The 25,071-nt window shown below is 43.5% G+C and overlaps 1 protein-coding gene across 1 annotated transcript in view; it reads left to right on the top strand.

Annotated features, from left to right (window-relative positions):
• The first annotated feature begins 232 nt into the window (after window positions 1-232).
• The window catches only part of kiaa1109 (KIAA1109), a 196,760-nt gene continuing 171,921 nt past the window's right edge, over window positions 233-25,071 (top strand). The window contains 11 exon segments of the mRNA XM_079528812.1: window positions 233-278; window positions 7,715-7,848; window positions 8,347-8,463; window positions 10,355-10,433; window positions 14,151-14,215; window positions 15,676-15,850; window positions 18,246-18,327; window positions 19,353-19,546; window positions 21,763-21,842; window positions 23,333-23,480; window positions 24,301-24,457. Coding sequence (XP_079384938.1) covers window positions 256-278; window positions 7,715-7,848; window positions 8,347-8,463; window positions 10,355-10,433; window positions 14,151-14,215; window positions 15,676-15,850; window positions 18,246-18,327; window positions 19,353-19,546; window positions 21,763-21,842; window positions 23,333-23,480; window positions 24,301-24,457 — 1,254 coding nt within the window. The 5' untranslated portion in view covers window positions 233-255.

Below are 25,071 nucleotides of genomic sequence, written 5' to 3'. Positions count from 1 at the left end.
TACATAGTTGCCTTTGGGCTTTCCTTCCTAAAATTAATGCGGTTTAAACAACCACTGGGCCCTACGTGGTTCTCAAACATTTTCATGACATGTCAAGGAAGGTGGTCCGAGGGGCGAGGGGGGTCCCCAAAATGGTTGCGTTCACACGGGCAGACGCACAGACGCGTTGTGAGTTGATTTGGACTGGAGCAGCTGTACATGCATCATTGCGTCTTTACAACGGCATATGTCGCTGCTGTCTTCCATTGACAATGAATGAATGGCACTGCATGCTATAGGTAAGTAAGTAGGCTTGTTTTCGTAGACCTGGCCGCTTGTTTCCATCTCTGAATCTGGCAACACTGGCTGTCAGACAGGGTAGTACTAGGCACACACACACACACACACACACATCGAGCTCCTGTTAGCATCATGCTAATGCTTCACAACAACACAACGTTGTAAGAACGGAGCAACATGAAACCTCGAGCTACATCAGAGTGCAACCAGGTATGTGATGGTTATTCACAATCATATATGAACACACACACACACACACGCGCGCACACACGCACGCACACGAACCGGTGGGATTGAACAAGGTAGACCCTCTTGTAAACAAGTGTAATGCTTAATTGGGCCGTCCACGCACAGTTAACAGTCTTTGTATTGAGTTTGTGCTTGAAATGTACTGTAATTCCGCAAACTGTTAATAAATATTCCAATCAATCAATGTTGCTATTTAATCAATGTTGCTATGTATTGGGCGCGGCCTGCTGGCGTTAGCCCTGCAAGCTAACAGCTAGTGATGGCTTGATGGGGCTGTTGTCAGAGACAGCATGATAAACAATAAGCTGCTAGCATCATTATGTGTTATGAAGAGAACACAGGAACTATCCAGCTAGCATCATTAGATGTTATGAAGACAACACAGGAACTATCTATACTAGCTAGCATCATTAGATGTTATGAAGACAACACATGAACTATCTATACTAGCTAGCATCATTAGATGTTATGAAGACAACACAGGAACTATCCAGCTAGCATCATTAGATGTTATGAAGACAACACAGGAACTAACTATACTAGCTAGCATCATTAGATGTCATGAAGACAACACAGGAACTATCCAGCTAGCATCATTATATGTTATGAAGACGACACAGGAACTATCTATACTAGCTAGCATCATTATAATGTTATGAAGACAACACAGGAACTATCTATACTAGCTAGCATCATTATAATGTTATGAAGACAACACAGGAACTATCTATACTAGCTAGCATCATTATATGTTATGAACACAACACAGGAACTATCTATACTAGCTAGCATCATTATAATGTTATGAAGACAACACAGAAACTATCTATACTAGCTAGCATCATTATAATGTTATGAAGACAACACAGGAACTATCTATACTAGCTAGCATCATTATATGTTATGAACACAACACAGGAACTATCTATACTAGCTAGCATCATTATATGTTATGAACACAACACAGGAACTATATACTAGCTAGCATCATTATAATGTTATGAAGACAACACAGGAACTATCTATACTAGCTAGCATCATTATATGTTATGAAGACAACACAGGAACTATCTATACTAGCTAGCATCATTATAATGTTATGAAGACAACACAGGAACTATCTATACTAGCTAGCATCATTATATGTTATGAAGACAACACAGGAACTATCTATACTAGCTAGCATCATTATAATGTTATGAAGACAACAAAGGAACTATATACTAGCTAGCATCATTATATGTTATGAAGACAACACAGGAACTATATATGATACACTATAGCATCAGTGCTATGGTTAGTCATAGAGTCAACAGAACAGCTGGTTGTCATCATGAATCATGATTGTGTTATAACTTGACAACATGACATCGTCATGTTATAAATACAACAACAACAACAACAACAATAGCATCATTTAAGCTCCAGTCGGAAACTCCCATACCCCGAGAGAGGTTCCAGCATCATATTATAAAGAGACAATACCTATAGCATGGTTGTTATAAAGACAACATAACAACTAGCTATCATGTTGCAAGCTAGAATGATTGTGTTATAAAAGGCATCTTAATAGAAAAAGTGGACAGAACAACTGGCTAGCATCATTATGTCATGAAGAAACATGCTAACAATAAGCAACTTGAAGCACGCTGCTGCTGTGTTGATGGGTTTGTTATGAAGACGACATGATAAGACCATGCAGTCAGTGGCTGTTTTATGAAGACAAACAGGTGCTGTGTTAATTGTGTTGAAGATAACGCCAACATCAACAACAGGCTACCTGAGGACGATTCTACAAAAATGGCTTCTAAACCCTAAAAGTTTTCTGAAAAACCCATGTTTCTAAGTCAGTCATGGTGCTCAACCCTTTCCATGTCAAGGACCCCCAGAATTATCTGTATTTGGCTGCAGACCCCCATCTGAAAATATGTTGATCCCCCCCAGAAGCAAACATTTGAGTTAAAAACTTTCGCTCTGAAAGAATATATATTCAAAGTTTTGCCACATTTTCACGATTTTTCAAAAATAGCAGATCTACAAGCTCGTAGCGCGGTGCAGCGCTACGAGCTTGTAGATCTGCTATTTCTCAACAGCTAAAGCATAACATAATGCTTAAAACACCAAAATGGGTTCCCGCCCAGAATGGGTTAAGAGATAAACATCAAGCTAGCATCAGCGATGAATTGTTAGAAAGGCAACATAATGAACAATTATGTTGTCATCAGCTGTGAATAATAACCTTAACATGATATATATATACGTGAGAGTGAAAGATACATCAACTGTCTTGTTGTTGCACTCTTTTCATTTTGAAAGGCATGTTATTAACATGCGTTACATTATTATTATTATTATTATTCTTGTTGTTGTTAACAAGTTGAACATCTTCTGTCGGGCAGAAACCTCTTCTTTCCATGTTTTAACTAAACTAACCAAACACTCCTAGACATAATGTAGCTACAGAAAATGCTAATGCTAATAATAGTTGTTGCTGTTACTAGTAGTAGTATTGTTGACAACGAGTAAAAGGGAAATGTGTGTTTGGTTACACAGACCAATGCAGCTGATTGTGACAGCTGATTGTGACTGACAGCTAGTCAGTGGTCAAGGTGATTGATCACCTGGTCATCAGTGATTGATTGATGATCGATCACATAAGTGACAAAATGTAAGAATCTCAGCTTGCTGGACAATTCTCCATTTGACATACTGTAATAATGTATATGGTTATGGGTACATGGTACACTGATAGATACTGGGTTTATGTAACTCTGGCAGTGCACAAATGGAACCAAGTGCACCCACACGGGTCCAGTTAGTTCCATTTGTCCACTCCCAGAGGTACACGTAGACATTAGGTCACTCTCATCTCGTAGACATAATAGACTGACTGTGAGTCTAGCATCGCTCAGAGCCATAGAGTAAGACAGAGTTACGCAAACTCCGTTCACTTCATGGGGCTTCAGTCCAATGGCGGCTCTTCTACATACTGTAGACTTCTATTGAATGGGGATAACCGGAAGTATTACTGAATGGGGACAACCGGAAGTATACGGAATGCATCGAGTACATGAACCGCGTGACCGTGCAGCTTTCTGCCCCCTCAATGTCGCAATTCTCCTCTGGTATCGCTTTAACCCTGGCCTGAACTTGTCTTTCTGGAACAAATGTTGTTTGACAAGTTCTGAATCTCAATTAATCCGTCTTTGTCACACGGCACAAGGATAACCCCCCCCCCCCCCCCCCCCCCCCCAGATTAATTATTCTTAGCCAGAAGAAAGCTGAGCTGTCGAATTATAGTTGAGATGCTAATCTGTCAAATAGTTTTGTCCTAGTTAAGCAACATACTTATTTACAGGCAGCCAAAGGGGACACACATTTGGTGGTTGGCTAAAGGCCAGATTTGAACGATCACAATGCCACAGACACAGGCGACGTTGTGCAGCGAGAGAGAGCGAGAGAGAGAGAGAGAGATGCAACTGGGTGTAATAATGTAGATATATAATGTACACTATTATAAATAACGTGTACATATTTGTACTTTTCCACCCAATGCGGTTTAAGGTGGATTAGATGAGGATTTGTGTGTGTGTGCATTCATAGCGCACACACACACACACACACACACACACGCGCGCACACACACACACACACACACACACACACACACACACACACACACACACACACACACACACACACACACACACACACACACACACACACACACACACACACACACACACACACACACACACACACACACACACACACACACACACACACACACACACAGAGCCCAGTATGGGCTAACTCAACTCCTCTTATTTTGTCACAATTGTTATATGTTTACATGCACTAAAAACTCATGTACTTTTAAGTCTTACCAATGACAATGCTGGCTATTGTTTTCCTTAAGTAGCCTACCAACAAATATAATACAACAACAACTTGCATTCTAGGCTTCTACAGCGGAATTAGGATCATATGCTGTACACATTGTAGCAGTGAGACAGTAGTTTGGGGAACACAGTCGTAGATACGATACGGTAACATCTTTTTGAGTGGTGCAACCACTCCAAGGAACAGCAATGTCCGTGTCCGTGTGACACCTATGTGACTCGTGTTAACCTATGTTTGTGTGTGACTCATGTGTGACTCATGAGTACCAGTAGGGGCGCTGTCGTGCCAGAAACAGAGAGAGAGAAATAGTGCTGCACTGTTGCCTGCTAATGAGAGCGAGAGAGAGGGGGGGGGGTGGGGGGGAGTTGCACCACTCAGTTCACACGGGTGAACTGAAACATTAGTTTGGGTCCCTGGAAGACATACATTTTCATCCTCCAAACCATTTAACTGTCTGTACCTCTACCTAATACGGTCGCTCGGGGTGGTGCAGTGCGGTAAAGTCTATAGACTCTATGCTGTATATCGGTGGTTTTCAACCAGCGGTCCGGGACTATGCCAGTGGTCCTTGAGTGGGTTCCTTCCAGGTGGTCCCCAGCTAAATGATGGAGTTTGTAACCAAATGGACCCTTATGGGTCGAGCTATAACTCTTGAGAGAGTGTATTGTTAAACATTTGTGTTACTTATTTTGTAGTGTCTACTGTCTACACAATTAGAGAATGCAGAATAATTGTTATTTTGATCGTTTGCCAGTTATCTCTCCTAATAGGCCTATCTCACAGCATTTCCCTGCCCCCTTTCCACGCCCCCTTTTGGAGCTAGTGGTGTTATTTTTTTTGAAGTCCATAGGCTTCCATGTTAAAAGAGGTATTTTCAAACTACCGTTTTGTAAAGGTAAGGTTTATTCTACTTATTTGAGTTGTTATACCATTGTGCTTTCTTCATATTATTATCGGTTTTTGACATTTTAACGTTAGGAAATGTACTTAGATTCTCCAGAGAAAACAAGTGTAAATGCCTAATGTTAAATGACACCACTATCTACCGGAAGTGGGCGTGGAAATGGGGCTGTGAGATAGGCCTATGGTACCACATCAACTCAAGTCAATACAGCATGGAATTGTGGACGAAATCTTATCCAACGACCTCAACAATATATTTAAAGTTTTGGGTCTGAGAGGCTAAATCTCATCAAATGGTGGTCCGTGGCTCAAATGTCGAATGAATAATGTGGACCTTGATATGAAAAAGGTCAAAAACCACTGCTCCATATGAACACAATTGGCCCGTGTTCAGGGAAGGGTCGGAAGCCCGGCGGGGAGGGACATAAAAATGTCACTTCAAGTAGCCTTCTCCCTACGGGCTTGGAAGTTGGAACGGAGCCTGTCAGCAGGGCGTGTTGAAGAGGAGGAGTGGGCTGAAGGCTCTACGTCTTCCTGGTGGGGGCTCCTCACTGGCAGGCGAACCAGTAGGGTAGTGACAACATACCGACCATTACCGTGTGTGGGGAGGTATCAACTCTCTCTAGGTCGTCCTCAGACGAGCCCTCCATCGTCGCTTCCAGTCACCCAGGTTCTCCATACAATACATCCGGCCAGCTCGTTGGTGCTTTGCGTTCCTGCGTCGTTCTTGAGTACATCCACATAATGTTAGCGTGGGACGTCCTCGTGACCGGTGCCCGTGTGTTGGTTCCCCACGGCACTACTTTGCTGGCTGGCAGCTCCTGGTGTCTTTGGCAGTGTCCTGCAGACTCCTGCTAGTCTCATTCTCCTGGCTGCTATTTTCTGGCTCAACCCTTGGCATTCCATCATACAACTTCTTGTTGGTAACATGTGTACTCTTGCTGATGTTACATACTGCACTCGGCATTCTGGGGTAGCATCCGTCGAGAGACTTCTGGTGGGTTGGCTTCAGGCCCCAGCGTTCACTGCCGTATAGGAGAACAGACTCTATCGTTGCATAGAAGAAGCCGAGTTTGATTTGATTCATTCAATTCATTCAAGCTTAGTTTATTCTCGAAATTACACTGAGTAACCAAACTCATTTTCGTCGAGTAATGCAATCATCATCATCTTATAGAAAAAAACATCACAATACATCAGAAGATCAGGAAAAGAAAAACAAAAGATATACATGTGAATTACATAGGTTTACAAATAAAAACAGTTACATATTGTGTAGCCTCGGTCCCAGGCTCACTTATCTGCAAAAAGAAGAGCCTGGTCACAACGTAAGGCAAAGAAGCTATCGGCGGACGTATCCTCCGGAACATCCATCAGATGTATTTCCCCCGGATACGATATTTTCCCGACCAATCACAACACTTGTTTCATTCGCGGAGAATGTGAACTGATTTGTAAAGCATCAACGTCATTTCCTTGTTTCGGTGGGGACTAGTAAACACAGCCGCACCGCGTGACGTAGTTATCTTACACGCAACACTTCCGCCACTTCCGCTGATAGTCTTTTCAGCGTAGGTCTTGCCCAGGGTGCATATTGTGGGGGTCTGTATGCTCACTGACCCCCTGCCATAACTACTAAATTGGAGATAAAATAAATACAGAACAATTAGAACAACTGTTTTCCAGGCCTGGGAAAGCTTTGGAATTAATCAAAAGCTTTAGATTTTTTTTTTTACACATTGTTTCTGGCTATTGATTTTGCTCATAAAAACATGTCCTAAAACATGTCTAACATAAGGTGAAATTCCTGTGGCATAATGTGTGACAAAAAAATAATAGATCTACAAGCTGACGTTGTGCCGTGATACGTTGTTAGCTTGTAGATCTGTTGCTGCTGACACCTTCCCTCGAGTCTGTCTTGGGGCACTGTATGGGCCTGTGAATTATACTTAGTAGAAATGGGGTACTTTCACTTTGTAGTTCTCAAAGTTGATCAAATTCATCGTTGACCATGATAAAATACAGTATTCAATCAATCAAACAAACAATCAAAGCGATAATTCAAAGATCACGGGGGGCTGTGGAGTAGACATTGATGATACATTTTGTTTTGATTGCAGCGTTGCTGCTGCGTTTTTTTGCTGCTGGGGGGGGGGGGGGGCATGACGATTTATAAAAACATTTCGTCTCTGAGGTATAGATCGATCAATCAATGAGTGTTTTTGCTGTGGTTTTCCAGAGCCCACACTGACTGAAGGCCAGCAGCAGCCACAGCCATGGAGTCTCCCCAAAGCAATGACGGCATGACGATTATAAAAACATTTCGTCTCTGGTATAGATCGATCAGTCAATGAGTGTGTTTTTGCCGTTGTTTTTCCAGAGCCCACACTGAAGGCCCAGCAGCAGCCACAGCCATGGAGTCTCCCAAAACCAACGAGAGCAGCTTCCCCACCTACGTGGACCTGGATGACTATCTCTCCAAGCACAACTCCAACTTCGTCTGGCTGCTCGTGGGTGAGTGGACTCAACAGCCCCGTCCCCCCCCGTCCCGTCCCGTCCCCCCGCCCCCCCCCGTCACCTCAATAACAAGTGTTGTTTTTGGTGGCACATTTAGATTTTAGTTTTTAGTCGTAGTCTTCAGTCACATTTTAGTCACGTGGAATGTTTTAGTGTTTGGTCTAGTTTTAGTCGACTAAATATCATACGATTTTAGTCGACTGAAATGTATTTTGGCGGGCCAACGCGTCGCACTGCGGCGCGTTGTGAGCTTGTAGATCGGCTATTTTCAGCATGCAACCAATTGTAAAATGACTTATACTGGATCTCTTGTCCATTATAGTTTTTTTTAATGACGGAATTGTCAGTATTTTTTTTTAGTCATCGTAGCTTAGTTTTCGTCAGTGAAAAAAAAGGTAGTCGACGGACATTTTTTCGTCTCAGTTTTAGTCGCCGAAATCAACACGGGTTCAATGTCCTGACACTGTTCTACTCTTCTGTGCTCTCGTCTTGCAGCCACCATTCTGTCCTGTGGATGGATTATTTATTTAACTTATTACAACTCTCGTAACATCGGCCTCATCCTCACCCTCATCATCAACCGACTCTACAAGGATGGCTACATCCACATCGGTGAGTTTCTCCTGGAACCTCCGTTTCTTTCTCTCTCTGTCTGTCTCCATCTACGGGGGCGGCAGTTAACACGAGGCCTGCCAGGTACATAGACACGTAGAATAGCGTACGGTGCCACACCCGGAAAAGCCGTTTTAACAGCGATGTATTATTTAATGCATGTTTTAATACGATCGTATTAAAAGCTACCGTTCGTTAGCTCCGTTATGCTTCTGAGCCAATGGCCGCGGCCATTTTGAAGATGCGTGCGCATCCACTTACATTGCCTGCTCTGTTTTCAGACGGCTTTATCTCCAGAAGCGACATTGCAGGGGTCACTTTGTCCCAGACAAGCGTTTTCAACGGCCTCTAGCAGGCGCTGTGATACTCGCGGTCCACTTTTTCCACCACCGACCGAGAGAACAAGCACCAGCTTCGTCAACACACACGGAATAGTTTCATAGTAAAATGCGATTACGGATATTTGGCTCTTCAAAGTAAGTGTCACGCGCGATAAAACCCTGGCAGGACGCGGCGGAGGGATTGAATAATGGTAGCGGTCAAACGGTTTTAAGTGGCTCACAGTGCTTTTTAATTAAGCAATATTACACGAGAGGGGGTGGTTTAACGTCATTAATGCACGCCTGCGATGCTGCAGGAACGAGCCCGCAGGGCCAGTTCCGAAAGGAACGCAGAAGTGTCCGAGAGGCTAAATCTCATCAAATGGTGGTTCCGTGGCTCAAATTGCCAAATAAATAATGGGCCTTGAAATGAAAAGGGTTGGAAACCCACTGTACTACAGTATGCACCATTCGGTAGAAAATGTCAGATGTGAGCTTTCAGACTTACTGTTTTCGGTAAAACACAATTGTGGTTGCGTAAGCAGAGTAAACGTGAAGGACAGCATTACGGCCGGTAAACCTCGCTTCCTCTTTCGGGCGGGGGGGTTGCACAGGAAGCTGTGGGCTGAATGTAATGCACAATCTCTGTAAAGCGCCTTGGATAAATAAATGGCACCCATTTACCATGAAGTGCGAATGTTTGTTGTGCTTTTCTGCATTGTGTTTGTTTATAGTCTTTTTTCTAATTCCACTATTAACGTGTCAATTACATGTTAAAAGGAAAATAACTATGCTTGTTTGGGTCAAACGAATTATATCTATTGAATAAATAAAAACAAAAAGCCTACAGTTGGAGGCCATCGATATTGTCCTTTTCTTTTTGCTGAGGTTTTGCGTGATCTGCGCAAAAGGACAGTTAACCCATTTTGGGCGGGAACCCCTTTTGGTGTTTTAAACATTGTTATAATTTAGCTATTGAAAAATAGCAGATCTACAAGCTCATAGCGCGCCACCGAGTGGCGCGCTACGAGCTTGTAGGTCTGCTATTTTTGAAAAATCGTGAAAATATTTATTTCAGAAAACTGGAGGATTTAGATAAGGGACAATATCGGTGGCACCCAACTGTATCTACAACTCAGCAGCGTGTCCCATCGCGGCACGCTGTGAGTTTGTATAGGCTAATCTTCCACTATATTCCATGTCTGTCTACCTATCATGCCATGTTTGCCCAAAACAGGGATGCCTATTGTACAATGTAGGGCATTAAGCAACTAGTCGACTAGTTTACTAGTCGACTAGTAAATCCACTAGTCGACCTTGTTGGTACTAGTTGACTAGTTGATAAGAAAAAAAATATATTTTTTTTCCCCGATTTTGTAGGCCTCAAGATCAGGTAGATTATAGTTATAGTCACCATGTACACAGTTTTTCAATGTACAAATATTTATTTAATCGACTAGTAAACTAGGCAACTAGTCAACTAGTAAAAATGACTAGAAGTGAATGCAATGTGGGTTAAATGTGATGGTTATTGATGATTAACATGACATTGTGTGTGACGACGGCTCCAGGTTCCTTCTCCTTCTCCGTGCTGTCTGGTAAAGTCATGTTCAGAGACGTCTACTTCATCAATGAAGACATGTCCATCAGGTAAACGTCATCGGCAGCACTGTTGTTTTTGGGCGGCACATTTCTATTTGAGTTTTAGTCAGTCTTTGGAATTGAAACTTCATTTAGTTTTAGTCACATTTTAGTCACCTGGAATGTGTTAGGGTTAGTCTAGTTTTAGTCGACTAAATCTACAGTTGATTTAGTCGACTAAAATGTATTTTGGCGGGCCTTGATGCTGTTGTAATGACTGTTTTTACACTTGCTGAAAATAGCCGATCTACAAGCTCACAACGCGTCGCACTGTGACTGTAACTTGTAGATCTGCTATTTTCAGCATGCAACCAAGTGTAAAATGACTTCTGATCTCTTGTACACTAGTCCCTTCCTGACATTTTTGTCTAGTTTTTATTTGTCAGTATGTCTTAGTATGTCTTAGTTTTAGTCATCATAGCTTAGTTTTCATTTAGTTTCCATTTAGTTTTCGTCAGCGGAAAAAGGTAGTCGACGGACAGTTGTTGTCGTGCAATACTTTGATAATGTCAACATCACCTCAGTTCAACCACGTAGACCCTCTTTCCTCAGTAAAACATGAGTGGTACTGTACTTGGTGCAGTCCTTTTTGATCTACTCCAAGTCTCCCAAGTATCTCAAAGCTACTGTGTATGGGAACGCCTTCTGAGTGCCAACATAAAAGAAAAAGCAAAATAATAAATAAAACAAATCTGGCCTTGACAGATCCAAATAGAATGTCCTATCTGATTGTATTAAACCAGGGGTTCCCAAACTTTTTTGGACCAGGTACCCCTTTTGGGGTAGACATTTTTCCAGGTACCCCCTCATCTGAAGCGGCCGCAGAAACCTTTCAAGTGTCCTGAGTCTTTTTGTTGTTTCTGCAGCATGCGTCCTGCTGTTACTGTTTGCGGTCACGACAGGTTGACTGATGTTGTAGTTTTAGTAATCATGTCAGCTATTGGCCCAAAGCAAACATGGGAGAAACACAATGAACACAAAAAATATGTTTATTGCGCAACTTGGCAGAAATGACCACGTAGATTGGGGGGGAATTATTTCGGGTACCCTCTGGCTATGCGTCGCGTACCCCTAGGGGTCCGCGGACCCCACTTTGGGAACCGCTGTATTAAACGACGCTGAACTCGCCAACATTGCAGCTGAACGGAAATATAGAATGATCCTCTTTCTATCTGCAAAGTCTTTGTTTCATAAAAAAATCCACCATAGTCACGTTATGAGCTACTTTCTGTCAATACAATTTCCGTGCGGGTGATTATAAGTTTGGAAGCGCTCGTTTTCAGTAACGCAACGTCCTGCTGCCTTCTGCATTATGTGCCGTGGTACATAGAAGGAGCGTTGAAGTGATTTCCAGCGCTTCCAAACTCCCAGCACCGCTCCATGCTTCTCAATGTTTTGCCACACAGTCTAGATGAGGGGGGCGTTTCCTGGTGGGAAAGTGATGTGATGTGCATACTCTTTTGTTCTTGGTGAATGTCCCCCCCCCCCCCCCCCCCCCCCCCTTGAATGGGGATGCTGGGGTTCAGGTGGGTTAACACAGGGGTTCTCAACCCGTGGGTCGCGACCCCTCGAGGGGTCGCCAAATTATTATGGGGCGTCCCCAAATTATTAAAAAAAAAAAGTTGTTTTTTTTTTTTTTTTGCAACTGATTTTTTTTGCAACTGAAGTGGAAATGAAGAGTTTACATATAGTACACATAGTACATGCATACACCTGCCCTAATGATGATGGTTTCAGTATTTATTTATGGTGTATTGTCTCTATTATTAAGGTTATTGTAGCAGTCAATTTATATTGGGGGTCGGGAGGACGGGGGTCCCGAGACGTTGCCAAAGCATTTTTGGGGGTCCCCGGCCAAAAAGGTTGAGAACCCCTGGGTTAACATAAAGTATACATTTATACTCTTGTGACACACTGAATCTTAGGGGGATAAGATTTACATAATGTACGTACTGTATGTACCACAATATGACCTTAGTGTAAGGTGCTATAGAGAGTCGCAGCCGGAAGAGAATTTCCAATTAACTGTTTCCGTGCCGGGCCCGAGAAACCGAGATTAGTTTACCTTTGCAATCGATGCCATGCCCGGCATCCCGAGATTTGTTTTATTCCCCATAATCCAGGGGAAAGAAATTAAATAAGTAGCTAACGGACGGCGATTTTCTTTACCTAAAAACGGCCAAAATACGCGTGCACACTCGTGCACACACGCGCGGCCTTTATGTGCATTATGGATCGTAATGTGCAAAAAAATGCGATATTCGGCGCTTGATTAGACCTTAGATTGACTTAGTTATGATGACAAATCGGATCGCTAGTATAGAAAGGCTCAGATCCACTCCTGTGACCTGGTCGACTTTTACGTCCGGTTCAAACTGATGTCAACATCCGCTAGGATTTGGGGCTAGTGTTTCAAATACGGCTGGCACTGGGCTAAGGACCCCATCGTGTGGCCATTTTTGGTATGGCAGCTGGAGACGTTTTATAAAGTATTTATTTAAAGAGCTGTAAGCTGTAAGCAACAGACACCATTTTTTTGGGGCCGAACAAATAATTAGAAAGAAGAAGAAAAGGGCAGCGTACAACATTTTTATTTGTATTTGTTTGTCCCAAAAAATTGTGTTTGTTTGTACAGGTTTTTAACCCATTTTGGACGGGAACCCCTTTTGGTGTTTTAAAGCATTATGTTATACTTTAGCTGTTGAAAAATAGCAGATCTACAAGCTCTACCGAGTGCCGCTTGTATCTGCTATTTTTGAAAAATCGTGAAAATGTGCCTCAAATCATTGAATATATATTATTACAGAGTGAACATTTTAACTCAAATCTTTGCTTCTGGGGAGGTTCATGGAATAACATATTTTCAGATGTGGGGGGGGGGGGGGGGCGGAGGCAAATTACATATCATTTTTGGCGTCCTTGACATGAAATATTGAGCACCACTGATACAGAAACATGAGGTATTTCTGAAAACTGCCAGGATTTTGAAGCCCCCTGAAAAGTCACCCAAATTAATGTACCTGTATATGGATTTGATCCGCGGACAGACTTTTCAGACTCATCTGAAAATATCTTTAGATTACCACAAGCACAGTCGTCGTTTTCGCAATCATCATCATTCTCCCCAAGGGCTTCTGGAGAAATGTAACTTAAGTCACATAAGCTGCATGGCGCATGCTTGTCACACGCCTGTCCACCTAGTAGTCCATAAGCCGCCCTACAGGTTACGTCACATATTATTTGGGCACATTTGGGCTTTGAGCCAGACCATGTGGGACAGCAGGCGAATTTGGACGTGGACAAATGCCACGTTTGTGGGGGAGGGGGGGGAAAAAACGACTTCTAATCTAAGATTGCATTAACCCATTTAGACCTGAGGACGCATCTGTGTCATATTATAGCTTTTAACCCATTTTGGGTGGGAACCCCTTTTGGTGTTTAGCTATTTTTCAATAGCTAAAGTATATACATACTTTAGCTATTGAAAAATAGCAGATCGGTGGCGCGCTATGAACTTGTGGGTCAACTAGTCGACTAGTTGAATAGTCAACTAGTTGCTTAATGTCCTAGTAGTCACTAGACTAAGGGGGGGGGGTGTAATCATTTCCTCTGCCTTTGGCATGCTGAAAGGTGGATTTTCAGGCCTGTTTTAAAGTATACGTCTTGGTTTCATGATCTACGCAGTTCCCCCACCGGGTACAAATAAAGCTTTCTCTTATCTCCTAGGATACAGGATGGCTTCCTCATCTTTCGTTGGTGGAAAATGTACAACCCCAAACAGAAGCAGCACGGTGAGTAGAGGGGGAATGTTTAATTTGGGAACACAAATACTAAGACAGAAGTGCACTTTAATTGTCACTGGTTCCACCCCGGATAACTGCATGTTAAAGGACAACTTCGGAGTGGACTATATCACATATACATTGTGATCATTTTCCTACTTCTATTGATCCCAAATCACTTGCCATGGGGTCTATTTTGCAGAATAGTTTCCCCAGCAGACCCCATGTCATAGAGTGCAGACCATAAGCATATTGCTGCTTAAAGGAGAATTCCATGCTAGAAGGCTTTCTGACCTTTCTTACCTTTATTTGTAGTTGTTACGTCCCCATCAAGGAGGTCCAGGTGTTTTTTTTGTGCAAAAACTCCTTATTGGCTATTTCCCCTACCATAAGCCCTCGGTGAATTGCATTGAATTGAATGGGAATTGAATGGGGCTATGGGGTGTTGTTATGAAGAGAGGATATATACAAAAAATAATAATTCTGAGCGATGGAAATAAGCGAATTAGCACAACACCCCATATCCCCATTAAATTCCCATTCAATGCAATTCATTAAGGGCTTATGGTAGGGGAAATAGCCAATAAGGAGTTTTTGCACAAAATAACACCTGGACCTCTTTGGTGGGGACGTAACGACTACAAATAAAGGTAAGAAAGCCTTCTAGCATGGAATTCTCCTTTAAGCAATGTTTTGCTATGAATGTGTTATTAGTTGTCATTACACACACACACACACACACACACACACACACACACACACACACACACACACACACACATCCATGCCTAGGTTGTAGGACACAAGCCACCACAGTCGGTTATTAGTGGTCATTAAACACACTTTTCAGTAGTAGAATACACTTTCAGTAGTAGAGGGGAGCTGTGTGTGTCTGACTGTGCCCATGTGATGATGGTCGTTGATGCTCATCAAGGAAGGCATTAAGGCAATTATGTTTCTGCACTGTCAAAAGTAATGCTACTTCTTTTGCAATGTAGCTAAATACAAAATGTGAAAAAAGCTAAAAGATAAATTATATATATTAACCCATTTTGGGCGGGAACCCCTTTTAGTGTTTTAAACATTATGTTATAATTTAGCTATTGAAAAATAGCAGATCTACAAGCTCATAGCGCGCCACCGAGTGGCGCGCTACGAGCTTGTAGGTCTGCTATTTTTGAAAAATTGTGAAAATATTTATTTCAGAAAACTGGAGGATTTAGAAGATTTTTTTTAAATTTCGAGGTCAGGCCTGAATGGGTTAAAAATGAAAACTGTAATTTTTCTGGAAATTTATTTTTTGTTTAAAATATCGTGAAAAATCGTATCGTGAACCTCATATCGTGATACGAATCGTATCGCGAGTTGAGTGAATCGTCACATGCCCTACCCGAGTACCCGGACACAGTATATTGAATGGGAGTTGAGAGAAGCAGCAATGAGTTAATGACAACCTCTCTCCTCCTCAGACCCCAAGGCGGAGACGAGGCTGTATGTGACCATCAACGGCTTCGAGTTCCACGAGTACAACCGCACGGACCTGTACGCCCGACTGCAGGAGACCTTCGGCCTGGAGCCCACCGTGGCCTCCCCTAAGAGGGACGAGGAGAAGGGCCGCGAAGACCGAGACAAGACCCTGGACAGGTATAGGGCCCGGTATAGGACCCGCCCTGAGGCCCCTTTTCCACTGGGAACCGGTTCAGTTCTTTTTGGTTTTTAGTCCATGAGCCAGGGCTCCAAAAATTGGAACGTCGGCGACCTTTTTTTTCACCGACAAAAACTAAATGGAAAACCAGTGTTATTTTTTGGCGGCACATTTTTATTTTTAGTCGTAGTCTCTTGAATAGTTTTAGTCACATTTTAGTCACCTGGAGTGTCTTAGTGTTAGTCTAGTTTTAGTCGACTAAATATCATAGGATTTTAGTCGACTAAATCTACAGTTGATTTAGTCGACTAAAATGCGTAATGACTGTTTAACGAGTGCTGAAAATAGCCGATCTACTGCGACGCGTCGTGAGCTTGTCGATCGGCTATTTTCAGCATGCAACCAAGTGTAAAATGACTTATACCGGATCTCTTGTCCACCAGTCCCTTCCTAACATTTTAGTCTAGTTTTTATTTGTTGACGAAATTGTCAATATATTTAGTCTTAGTTTTAGTCATCATAGCTTAGTTTTCATGTAGTTTCCATTTAGTTTTGGCCAGTGGAAAAAGGTAGTCGACGAACATTTTTCGTTTTTCGTTTTAGTCGACGAAAAAAACAACACTGATGGAAACTATATGAAAACTAAGCTATGATGACTATAAGACTAAATATATTGACAATTTCGTCAGCAAATAAAAACTAGACTAAAATGTTAGGAAGGGACTAGCCCTGGTCCAGTGCGTCAGCGAGTCTCTCTCACTGGTGCCTCCACTGCTCTCTATACAGTTGGGTGCCACCGATATTGTCCCTTATCATTTGACCCATTTAGGCCTGACCTCAAAATTTAAAAAAATCCTTCTAAATCCTCCAGTTTTCTGAAATAAATATTTTCACGATTTTTCAAAAATAGCAGACCTACAAGCTCGTAGCGCGCCACTCGGTGGCGCGCTATGAGCTTGTAGATCTGCTATTTTTCAATAGCTAAATTATAACATAATGTTTAAAACACCAAAAGGGGTTCCCGCCCAAAATGGGTTAACTGTCCTTTTGCGCAGATCACGCAAACCTCAGCAAAAAGAAAAGGACAATATCGATGGCCTCCAACTGTAACTACTCACCGAAACAAAGCCTGCTAGACCTTGGTGGTAAAAGTCTATTCTCAAAGCTGGGAAGTGTCTCAGTTACCCCCATCTTCTCTCTAAAATGCACTATTTTTGTCATGAAATAAAAATGCATCCCACTGGATCGGCGCAGTCGCAAACCCGGAAATGTAGTAGTAGAAAAAAAATGAAAGTATAAAAAATGAAAGTACATTACTTTATTAAAGTGCATTTTAGAGCATTAAAGGAGAAGTCCATACTAGAAGGCTTTCTTACCTTTATTTGTAGTTGTTGCGTCCCCACCAAAGAGGTCCAGGTGTTATTTTGTGCAAAAGCGTATTGTTGGCTAGTTCCCCTACCATAAACCCTCAATCAATTGCATTGAATTGCATTGAATTTAAGGGGGCTATGGGGTGTTGTGCTAATTTGCTTATTTCCATCGCTCAAAAATCCAAATACAATTTTATTTTTGTATATATCCTCTCTTCATAATGTAAATACTAAATGGTATCCCAAGCGGCACACTTTACTACTTATTTCGATGGAAATAAGCGAATTAGCACAAAAACCCAACCCCCATTGAGGGCTTATGGTAGGGGAAATAACCAATAATGCACTTTTGCACAAAAAACACCTGGACCTCTTTGGTGGGGACGTAACGACTACAAATAAAGGTAAGAACGCCTTCTAGTATGGAATTCTCCTTCTCCGCAATTCGACCTGAGATTCTACAAATACCTTCTAAATCCTGACAGTTTTCTCGAAAAGCCCATGTTCCTATGTCAGTCGTTCTCAAACATTTTCATGTCAAGGACCCCAAGAATTATCTGTAATTGGCCGCCGACCCCCATCTGAAAATATGTTGCTCCAGGAACCCCCCAGAAGCAAAGATTTGAGTTAAAAATGTTCGCTCTGAAAGAATATATATTCAAAGATTTGTGCCGCATTTTTGCGATTTTCCAAAAATAGCAGCCCTACAAGTTCATCACTCGGTGCCGCGCTATGAGCTTGTAGATCTGCTATTTCAACAGCTAAAGCATGACATAATGCTTAAAACACCAAAAGGGGTTCCTGCCCAAATTGGGTTAAGCATTTAGAATGGCATTAAGAGTGCCAACTGTTAAGTTTAATCGACAAACTTCGACGATTAGTCTATTAACGATTAACTATTAACATCCCTAGCAAGTTTGCTTTCTTGCCTTTATCCTTTTGATAGTGATGTATAATGTGTATTTTCTGTACATTGTCAATAAAAACCATCTCAACCAATCAAATTGCTTGTTCTCCTGTGCAGCGTGAACATCAAAGCAGAGACTCCGGACCCTTCGTCGTCCTGGCGTTCCCTCATCCCTGTCATCAAAGTCAACATCAGCACGGTGAGTGAGGCGGCGCCCCCTGGTGGAGCAGCCTGGTATAATCTGTTAACAGGGCTACAGTATGTATGGCAGCTCAAACAAAAACAACTCGCTCAAATCTTGACGGATTTGGTTTATTACAAACGTTGTCAACGTGGCTATGATTCGGGATGCTTATTTTCTTAATTTTGTTTTTTATATGAACGTCGTAATAAAAGCATATAAGTATGTGGACGTCTCTGACGTTTATAATAAACCAAACCGTTCGGTTGAAAATTGAGCAAGTTATGGTTATTTAAAAGTACATGCCCCATAGACACAATGTTATGCTGCCCCGAAGTAAGATGGCCGCCACGTAGCAACGTCGCTCTCCATTGGCCAGAGCGCGGGTGAGCCATCTAGCTTTCTTATATATATATCTATGAGTGAGGCGGCTCCAAGTGCCTAGAGCTTGGGAGCAAATGTGGAGCAAATCTTTGAATATATGTGGCCAAATTTGACTGAGGGACTGCCATTGGATTTTTTTTATTTTTTGTTTTTTCATGTCATATGATGAAAGCAGGGAGTCATAGCTTCAAATTGACATATTGGTTGTTCAGTTTGACCCACCGTTTTTGGAGATATGGCTTATAGAGTAATGTCTTGCAGAGAAACAGCGAGTTGAGAAAACAGGCTTGAAAGGTTCACTTCTGTCTCTAACATTACACCTAGCTACATGTTTAAGCATTTATTTCATATTTACATGTCGTTTTCAGCTCTGACACTTATTTCAGACATGCTCTAGTATCTAAAGAGTCTGCCTGTGCTATTAACTCATTTTGGATAAAACAAAAAAAAAAAGTTTTTCTCCTCTGGTGAAAAGCTGGAGGTTGTGCGACGGCAGGCTCTCAGTCAAATCATCCGGAATGGTGTGCTTGTATTTTGCTAAGAGAAATGTTGCAGAGTTTAATTGATATTAGTGAATTCACTAATATTACGCATACTGCGCATTACTGGTAACTAACTATAACGATATATAACCGTGGACGTTCTCACACTCCCCACAGGGTCGCCTGGCGTTCGGGAACCACCACCTGCCCCAGACGATGTGCGTGAACTTCGACGACGCCTTCCTGACGTACGCCACCAAGCCGCCGTCCAGCCACCTGGACCAGTTCATGCACATCCTCAAAGGCACGCTGGAGAACGTGCGCGTCATGCTGGTGCCCAGCCCGCGCTACGTGGGCATGCAGAACGACGAGTAAGAGCCACCCCTCGAAAAGGCCACATGGGTTAGATATGCGTTAGGGATGCTCCGATCAGGTCTTTTGGGACCGGTACCGACCACCGATTGGTTTTTCTCATGATCGGCCGATACCGATAGGTCCGATACCGATACTGTGAAATGTTGCACATTTTAATATTTCCAAAATGATTATATGTCAAAACCCACGTCAAAACTGTTCCTGTGTGTGTGGGGAGGACGGGGACAATGTTTAGGCCTGTCACAAAAATGCAAAAATTCATGTTATTCATTTATACCACTTAAATGGTGTAAAAGATCAGTTTCTCCAGATAGGGTAAATTGCTGATCATAGATGGGGTAAATGCCGATTACCGATTAGAGTGAATATCGGCCGATCACCGAACGCTGGCCGATTATCGGAGCATCTCGAATATATGTGACTAAATTTGACTGAGGGGCTGCCATTTTTTTCTTTTTTGAAATTTCTTTTTTTCAGGGAATCATAGCTTCAAATTGACATATTGGTTGTTCAGTTTGACCCACCGGTTTTGGAGATATGGCTTATAGAGTAATGTCTTGCAGAGAAACAGGCTTGAAAGGTTCACTTCTGTGGTCTCTAACATTACACCTAGCTACATGTTTAAGCATTTATTTCATATTTACATTTCATTTCATATTTCAGCCCTAACACTTATTTCAGACATGCTCTAGTACGTGAAGAGTCTGCCTGTACTATTAACTCATTTTGGGGAAAAGTTTTTCTCCTCTGGTGAAAAGCTGGAGTTTGCGCGATGGCAGGCTCTCAGTCAAATCTGGTCACATATAGCCAGCCATTAAAGAACCACTTCACCACTTTTCAACTTCTCTTCCTATAATTGGTCCTCACTAATGTTCATGATAAAACACCACCATTTTTTCCTACTCAGTCTGTGTCTCATAGGAGGGCTTAGTGTGGGCAGTTCAGAAACCCGTCCACCAGTGACATCATCGATGGTGAATCCAAGCTAATAGAAATGGCAGGCTTTCTTTTCCTGAAAAGTTGCAATGCAAAAGTTCTCACGATAATACAAATCTAAATATATTTTAAAACAAATCTTGTTTAAAAACAAATCTTCCTAATGATGATGTCACTGGTGGACGGGTTTCTGAACTGCCCAAAGCCCTCCTATGAGACACAGACTGAGTAGGAAAAGATTGTGGTGTTTTATCATGAACATTAGTGAGGACCAATTATATGAAGAGATGTTGAAAAGTGGTGAAGTGGTCCTTTAACAGATTTAATGCCGGGATTAAACTATCCGAATCGTGTATTAGGGCTAACCTTGTATCTCTGAAACAGCGAATGAAACAATCAAAACACAACTCGTGCAACTCATGATTGGGAGAGAAAGAGGTACAAACAGAGGTACTGAATTCTGAAGTCTCCAGGTTTTCTTCAGAACATGTACTGTATTTCTATGACACATTAGGAGTACAACTAGTACTAGTGGTTCTCAAATGTTTTATTTGCAAGGACCCCCTTAACCCATTCTGGGCGGGAACCCCTTTTGGTGTTAGCATTATGTTATGCTTTAGCTATTGAAAAATAGCAGATCTACAAGCTTGTAGGTCTGCTATTTTTGAAAAATCGAAGAACCACTGACATAGAAACATAGCTTTTTCAGAAAACTGTCAGGATGTAGAAGACCTTTTTAGAATCTGATCTCAGGTCAAAATGGGTTAACCCCCCAAGGTTGGATGGTCCTCCCTGACAGGGAGACGAGAACTGCATTGGCACCTGTTCTTGTATAAAGCCATGCTTGGAGATTGTCCTAAATACATCTCATCTCTTCTGAAATGGGACTCTGAACCCTACCACACCCGGTCAAGTAATTTCCCCAAATGCAAGGTACCAAAAGTACCAAAAATGGCATTTTGACAAAAAAGTCCACCACAAGCCAACATGGACGATGATGATGACCCCTGGTGCATTACCAGGGGTGTGAAATAGGGCATTCACTTCTAGTCATTTTTACTAGTTGCCTAGTTTACTAGTCGACTAGTTGTTTAAACTACCTATTTCTTGGAAAGTAGTTGTTTAACTACCTATTTTTTGGAAAAAACGTCTCTTCTAGTCAACTAGTACCAACAAGGTCGACTAGTGGATTCACTAGTCGACGATTCGACTAGTCGACTAGTTGCTTAATGCCCTAGTGTGAAATGAATGTTGCTTGTTCTTCTCTGCCGTATAGGCCTCCCAGGCTGATGGGGGAGGGCTTTGTGGTCATGCAGTCCAACGACGTGGACATCTACTACTACCAGGATGAGCCAGGTATAGCCACCGCACGCACCTCACTCTGATACGTCTACTATACCTTAGAGTATATATGAACAGAGACGGCACCCGGAGGAAACCCTGAGGCGAAATGGACATAGTGGCCCAATTTGGTATTGCAGCGCTGGGCCTAACACATGAACGCGCTGGTCCGTTGGCTATCATTGCGCACGTTCATGATGACACGTGAACGCCGCTGTTTCATACGTGAACGCCGCTGTTTCATACGTGAACGCGTGCAATGATAGTCAACGGCGCAGCGCGTTCATGAGTTTGGTCCAATCCATCCCAGGAATGCACTCTGTTCCTGAGTGAAATCGCATCATGCACTTTTGAGCAACTTAATGCAAGTGGATGGGAGGAGAAATCCGGTGCCGTCTCTATTCATATATACTCTAAGGCAGGGGTTCTCAACGTTTTTGGCCGGGGACCCCCGAAAATGCTTTGGCAACGTCTCGGGACCCCCGCCCCGCCCCCTCCCGACCCCCAATATAAATTGACTGCTACAATAACCTTAAACCATTTTGGGCGGGAACCCCTTTTGGTGTTTTAAGCATTGTTATAATTTAGCTATTTAAAAATAGCAGATCTACAAGCTCATAGCGCGCCACCGAGTGGCCCCGTCTGTTTTTTTTTTTTTTTTTTTTTGGTGAACATCGACTGAGAGGTTGTCAGTCGACTGAGACCCGTTCCGATCGATTAGTCGACTATTTGACTAATCGAGGTCAGCCCTAGCGTGCACAGACATTTAGAGGGGCAAGTGGGGAAAAAAGGGCACCTTGTGCAGCGTGTGGAACCGGCCGGTTGCCTTAACCCATTTTGGGTTAAGGGCGGGAACCCCTTTTGGTGTTTTAAAACGAAATAAAAACGAATCTATGATGACTAAAACTAAGACTAAATACACTGGGTGGATGGATGGATGGGTGGGTGGATAGATAGGTGGATGGATGGATGGATGGAGGGATCGATGGGTGGGTGGATGGATGGATGGATGGGTGGGTGGGTGGGTGGATGGATGGATGGGTGGGTGGGTGGGTGGATGGATGGGTGGGTGGGTGGGTGGGTGGGTGGGTGGGTGGGTGGATGGATGGGTGGATGGATGGATGGGTGGATGGATGGATGGATGGAGGGATCGATGGGTGGGTGGGTGGGTGGATGGATGGATGGATGGATGGGTGGGTGGGTGGGTGGGTGGGTGGATGGATGGGTGGATACGGACTGACACACAAACAAATATACAGACAGACAGACATACGTGCCACACGACCGGCCAGACAGACAGACAGACAGACAGACAGACAGACAGACAGACAGACAGACAGACAGACACTCTTTTATTGATCCCGCAAAGGGGAAATTTGAGTGCCAGAGAGAGAGAGAGCGCAGCTGTTTAAGATACAGACAACAGGGGCATTGGACGTACAGTAAGGTGTGTGTGTGTGTGTGTGTGGTGTGTGTGTGTGTGTGTGTGTGTGTGTGGGGGACAGGCTTGGTGCCAGAGGAGCAGGACAGTGCGGAGGCGGATCCGTGTAGCGAGGGGGGCAAGCTGCAGGACCTGCCCCCCTGCTGGGGTCTGGACATCGTCTGCGGGAAAGGAACCGACTTCAACTACGGCCCGTGGGCCGACCGGCAGAGGTAATGCGCCACCATTAACCCATTTTGACCTGAGATCAGATTCTAAAAATGTCTTCTACATCCTGACAGTTTTCTGAAAAAGCTACAGTATGTTTCTATGTCAGTCGTTCTTCGATCTTTCAAAAATAGCAGACCTACAAGCTCGTAGCGCGCCACTCGGTGGCGCGCTACGAGCTTGTGGATGGGTGGGTGGATGGATGGGTGGGTGGATGCAGATCTACAAGCTCTACAAGATCTACAAGCTCGTAGCGCGGCACCGAGTGCCACGCTACGAGCTTGTAGATCTGCCATTTTTCAAAAATCGTGAAAATGTGGCGCAAATCTTTGAATATAATATTCTTTCAGAGCAAACATTTTTAACGGTTGCTTGCGACGGAACACTCCGCCATAAGGGATTGTATTTACCTTCCGCTCCTGGCGGATTGATCCGTCAGATAAGCTTTATTATTGATATCAAAATGAGTGCCACGTTATACGAGCTTGCAGATCTGCTATTCAGTGGCCTTCAATGGGGCTTAACCCATTCAGGCCTGATGTAAATCATGACAATTTTCGGAAAGATTTGAGGCACATTTTAACGATTTTTCAAAAATAGCAGATCTACAAGTTCATAGCGCGCCACTCGGTGGCGCGCTATGAGCTTGTAGATCTGCTATTTTTCAATAGCTAAATTATAACATAATGTTTAAAACACCAAAAGGGGTTCCCGGCCCGCCCAAAATGGGTTAATGGTTAATGTGGTTAAACGCGACATGGATGCGTTCCAGGTCTCAATGGGGCTTAACGCGGCTGACATTGTCGTTTGCGTGCGTGCGTCCAGGGACTGCCTGTGGAAGTTCTTCCTTCCCGCGGACTTCCAGTCCATGAAGGTGACGGACGTACCCGAGCCGGGGAAACCCAGGCAGATCCTGGCCTTCGAGCTGCGCATGAACATCATCACGGACGCCACCATCGACCTGCTCTTCACCAAGAACAGGGTACCCGTCTGTCCCCTTCTGCTGGTGTTGTCCTGTCCTGTCCTGTCCCCCCCCCCACCCCGTGTCAATCTCTGTCTGTCCACTTCTCCTGGTGTTGTCCAACTTGTCCCCCCCCCCACCGTGTCAATCTCTGTCTGTCCACTTCTCCTGGTGTTGTCCAACTTGTCCCCCCCCCCACCGTGTCAATCTCTGTCTGTCCACTTCTCCTGGTGTTGTCCAACTTGTCCCCCCCCCCACCGTGTCAATCTCTGTCTGTCCACTTCTCCTGGTGTTGTCCAACTTGTCCCCCCCCCACCGTGTCAATCTCTGTCTGTCCACTTCTCCTGGTGTTGTCCAACTTGTCCCCCCCCCCACCGTGTCAATCTCTGTCTGTCCACTTCTCCTGGTGTTGTCCAACTTGTCCCCCCCCCCACCGTGTCATTCTCTGTCTGTCCCCTTCTGCTCGTGTTGTAACTTGTCCCCCCCCCACCATGTCAATCGTTGTCTGTCCCCTTCTGCTCGTGTTGTAACTTGTCCCCCCCCACCATGTCAATCGTTGTCTGTCCCCTTCTGCTCGTGTTGTAACTTGTCCCCCCCCCACCATGTCAATCGTTGTCTGTCCCCTTCTGCTCGTG

Source organism: Electrona antarctica (assembly GCF_951216825.1).
Source record: "Electrona antarctica genome assembly, chromosome: 18".
NCBI lineage: Eukaryota > Metazoa > Chordata > Actinopteri > Myctophiformes > Myctophidae > Electrona > Electrona antarctica.
Note: the sequence above shows the minus strand (reverse complement) of the source record. Positions and strands in the feature narration are given on the sequence as shown.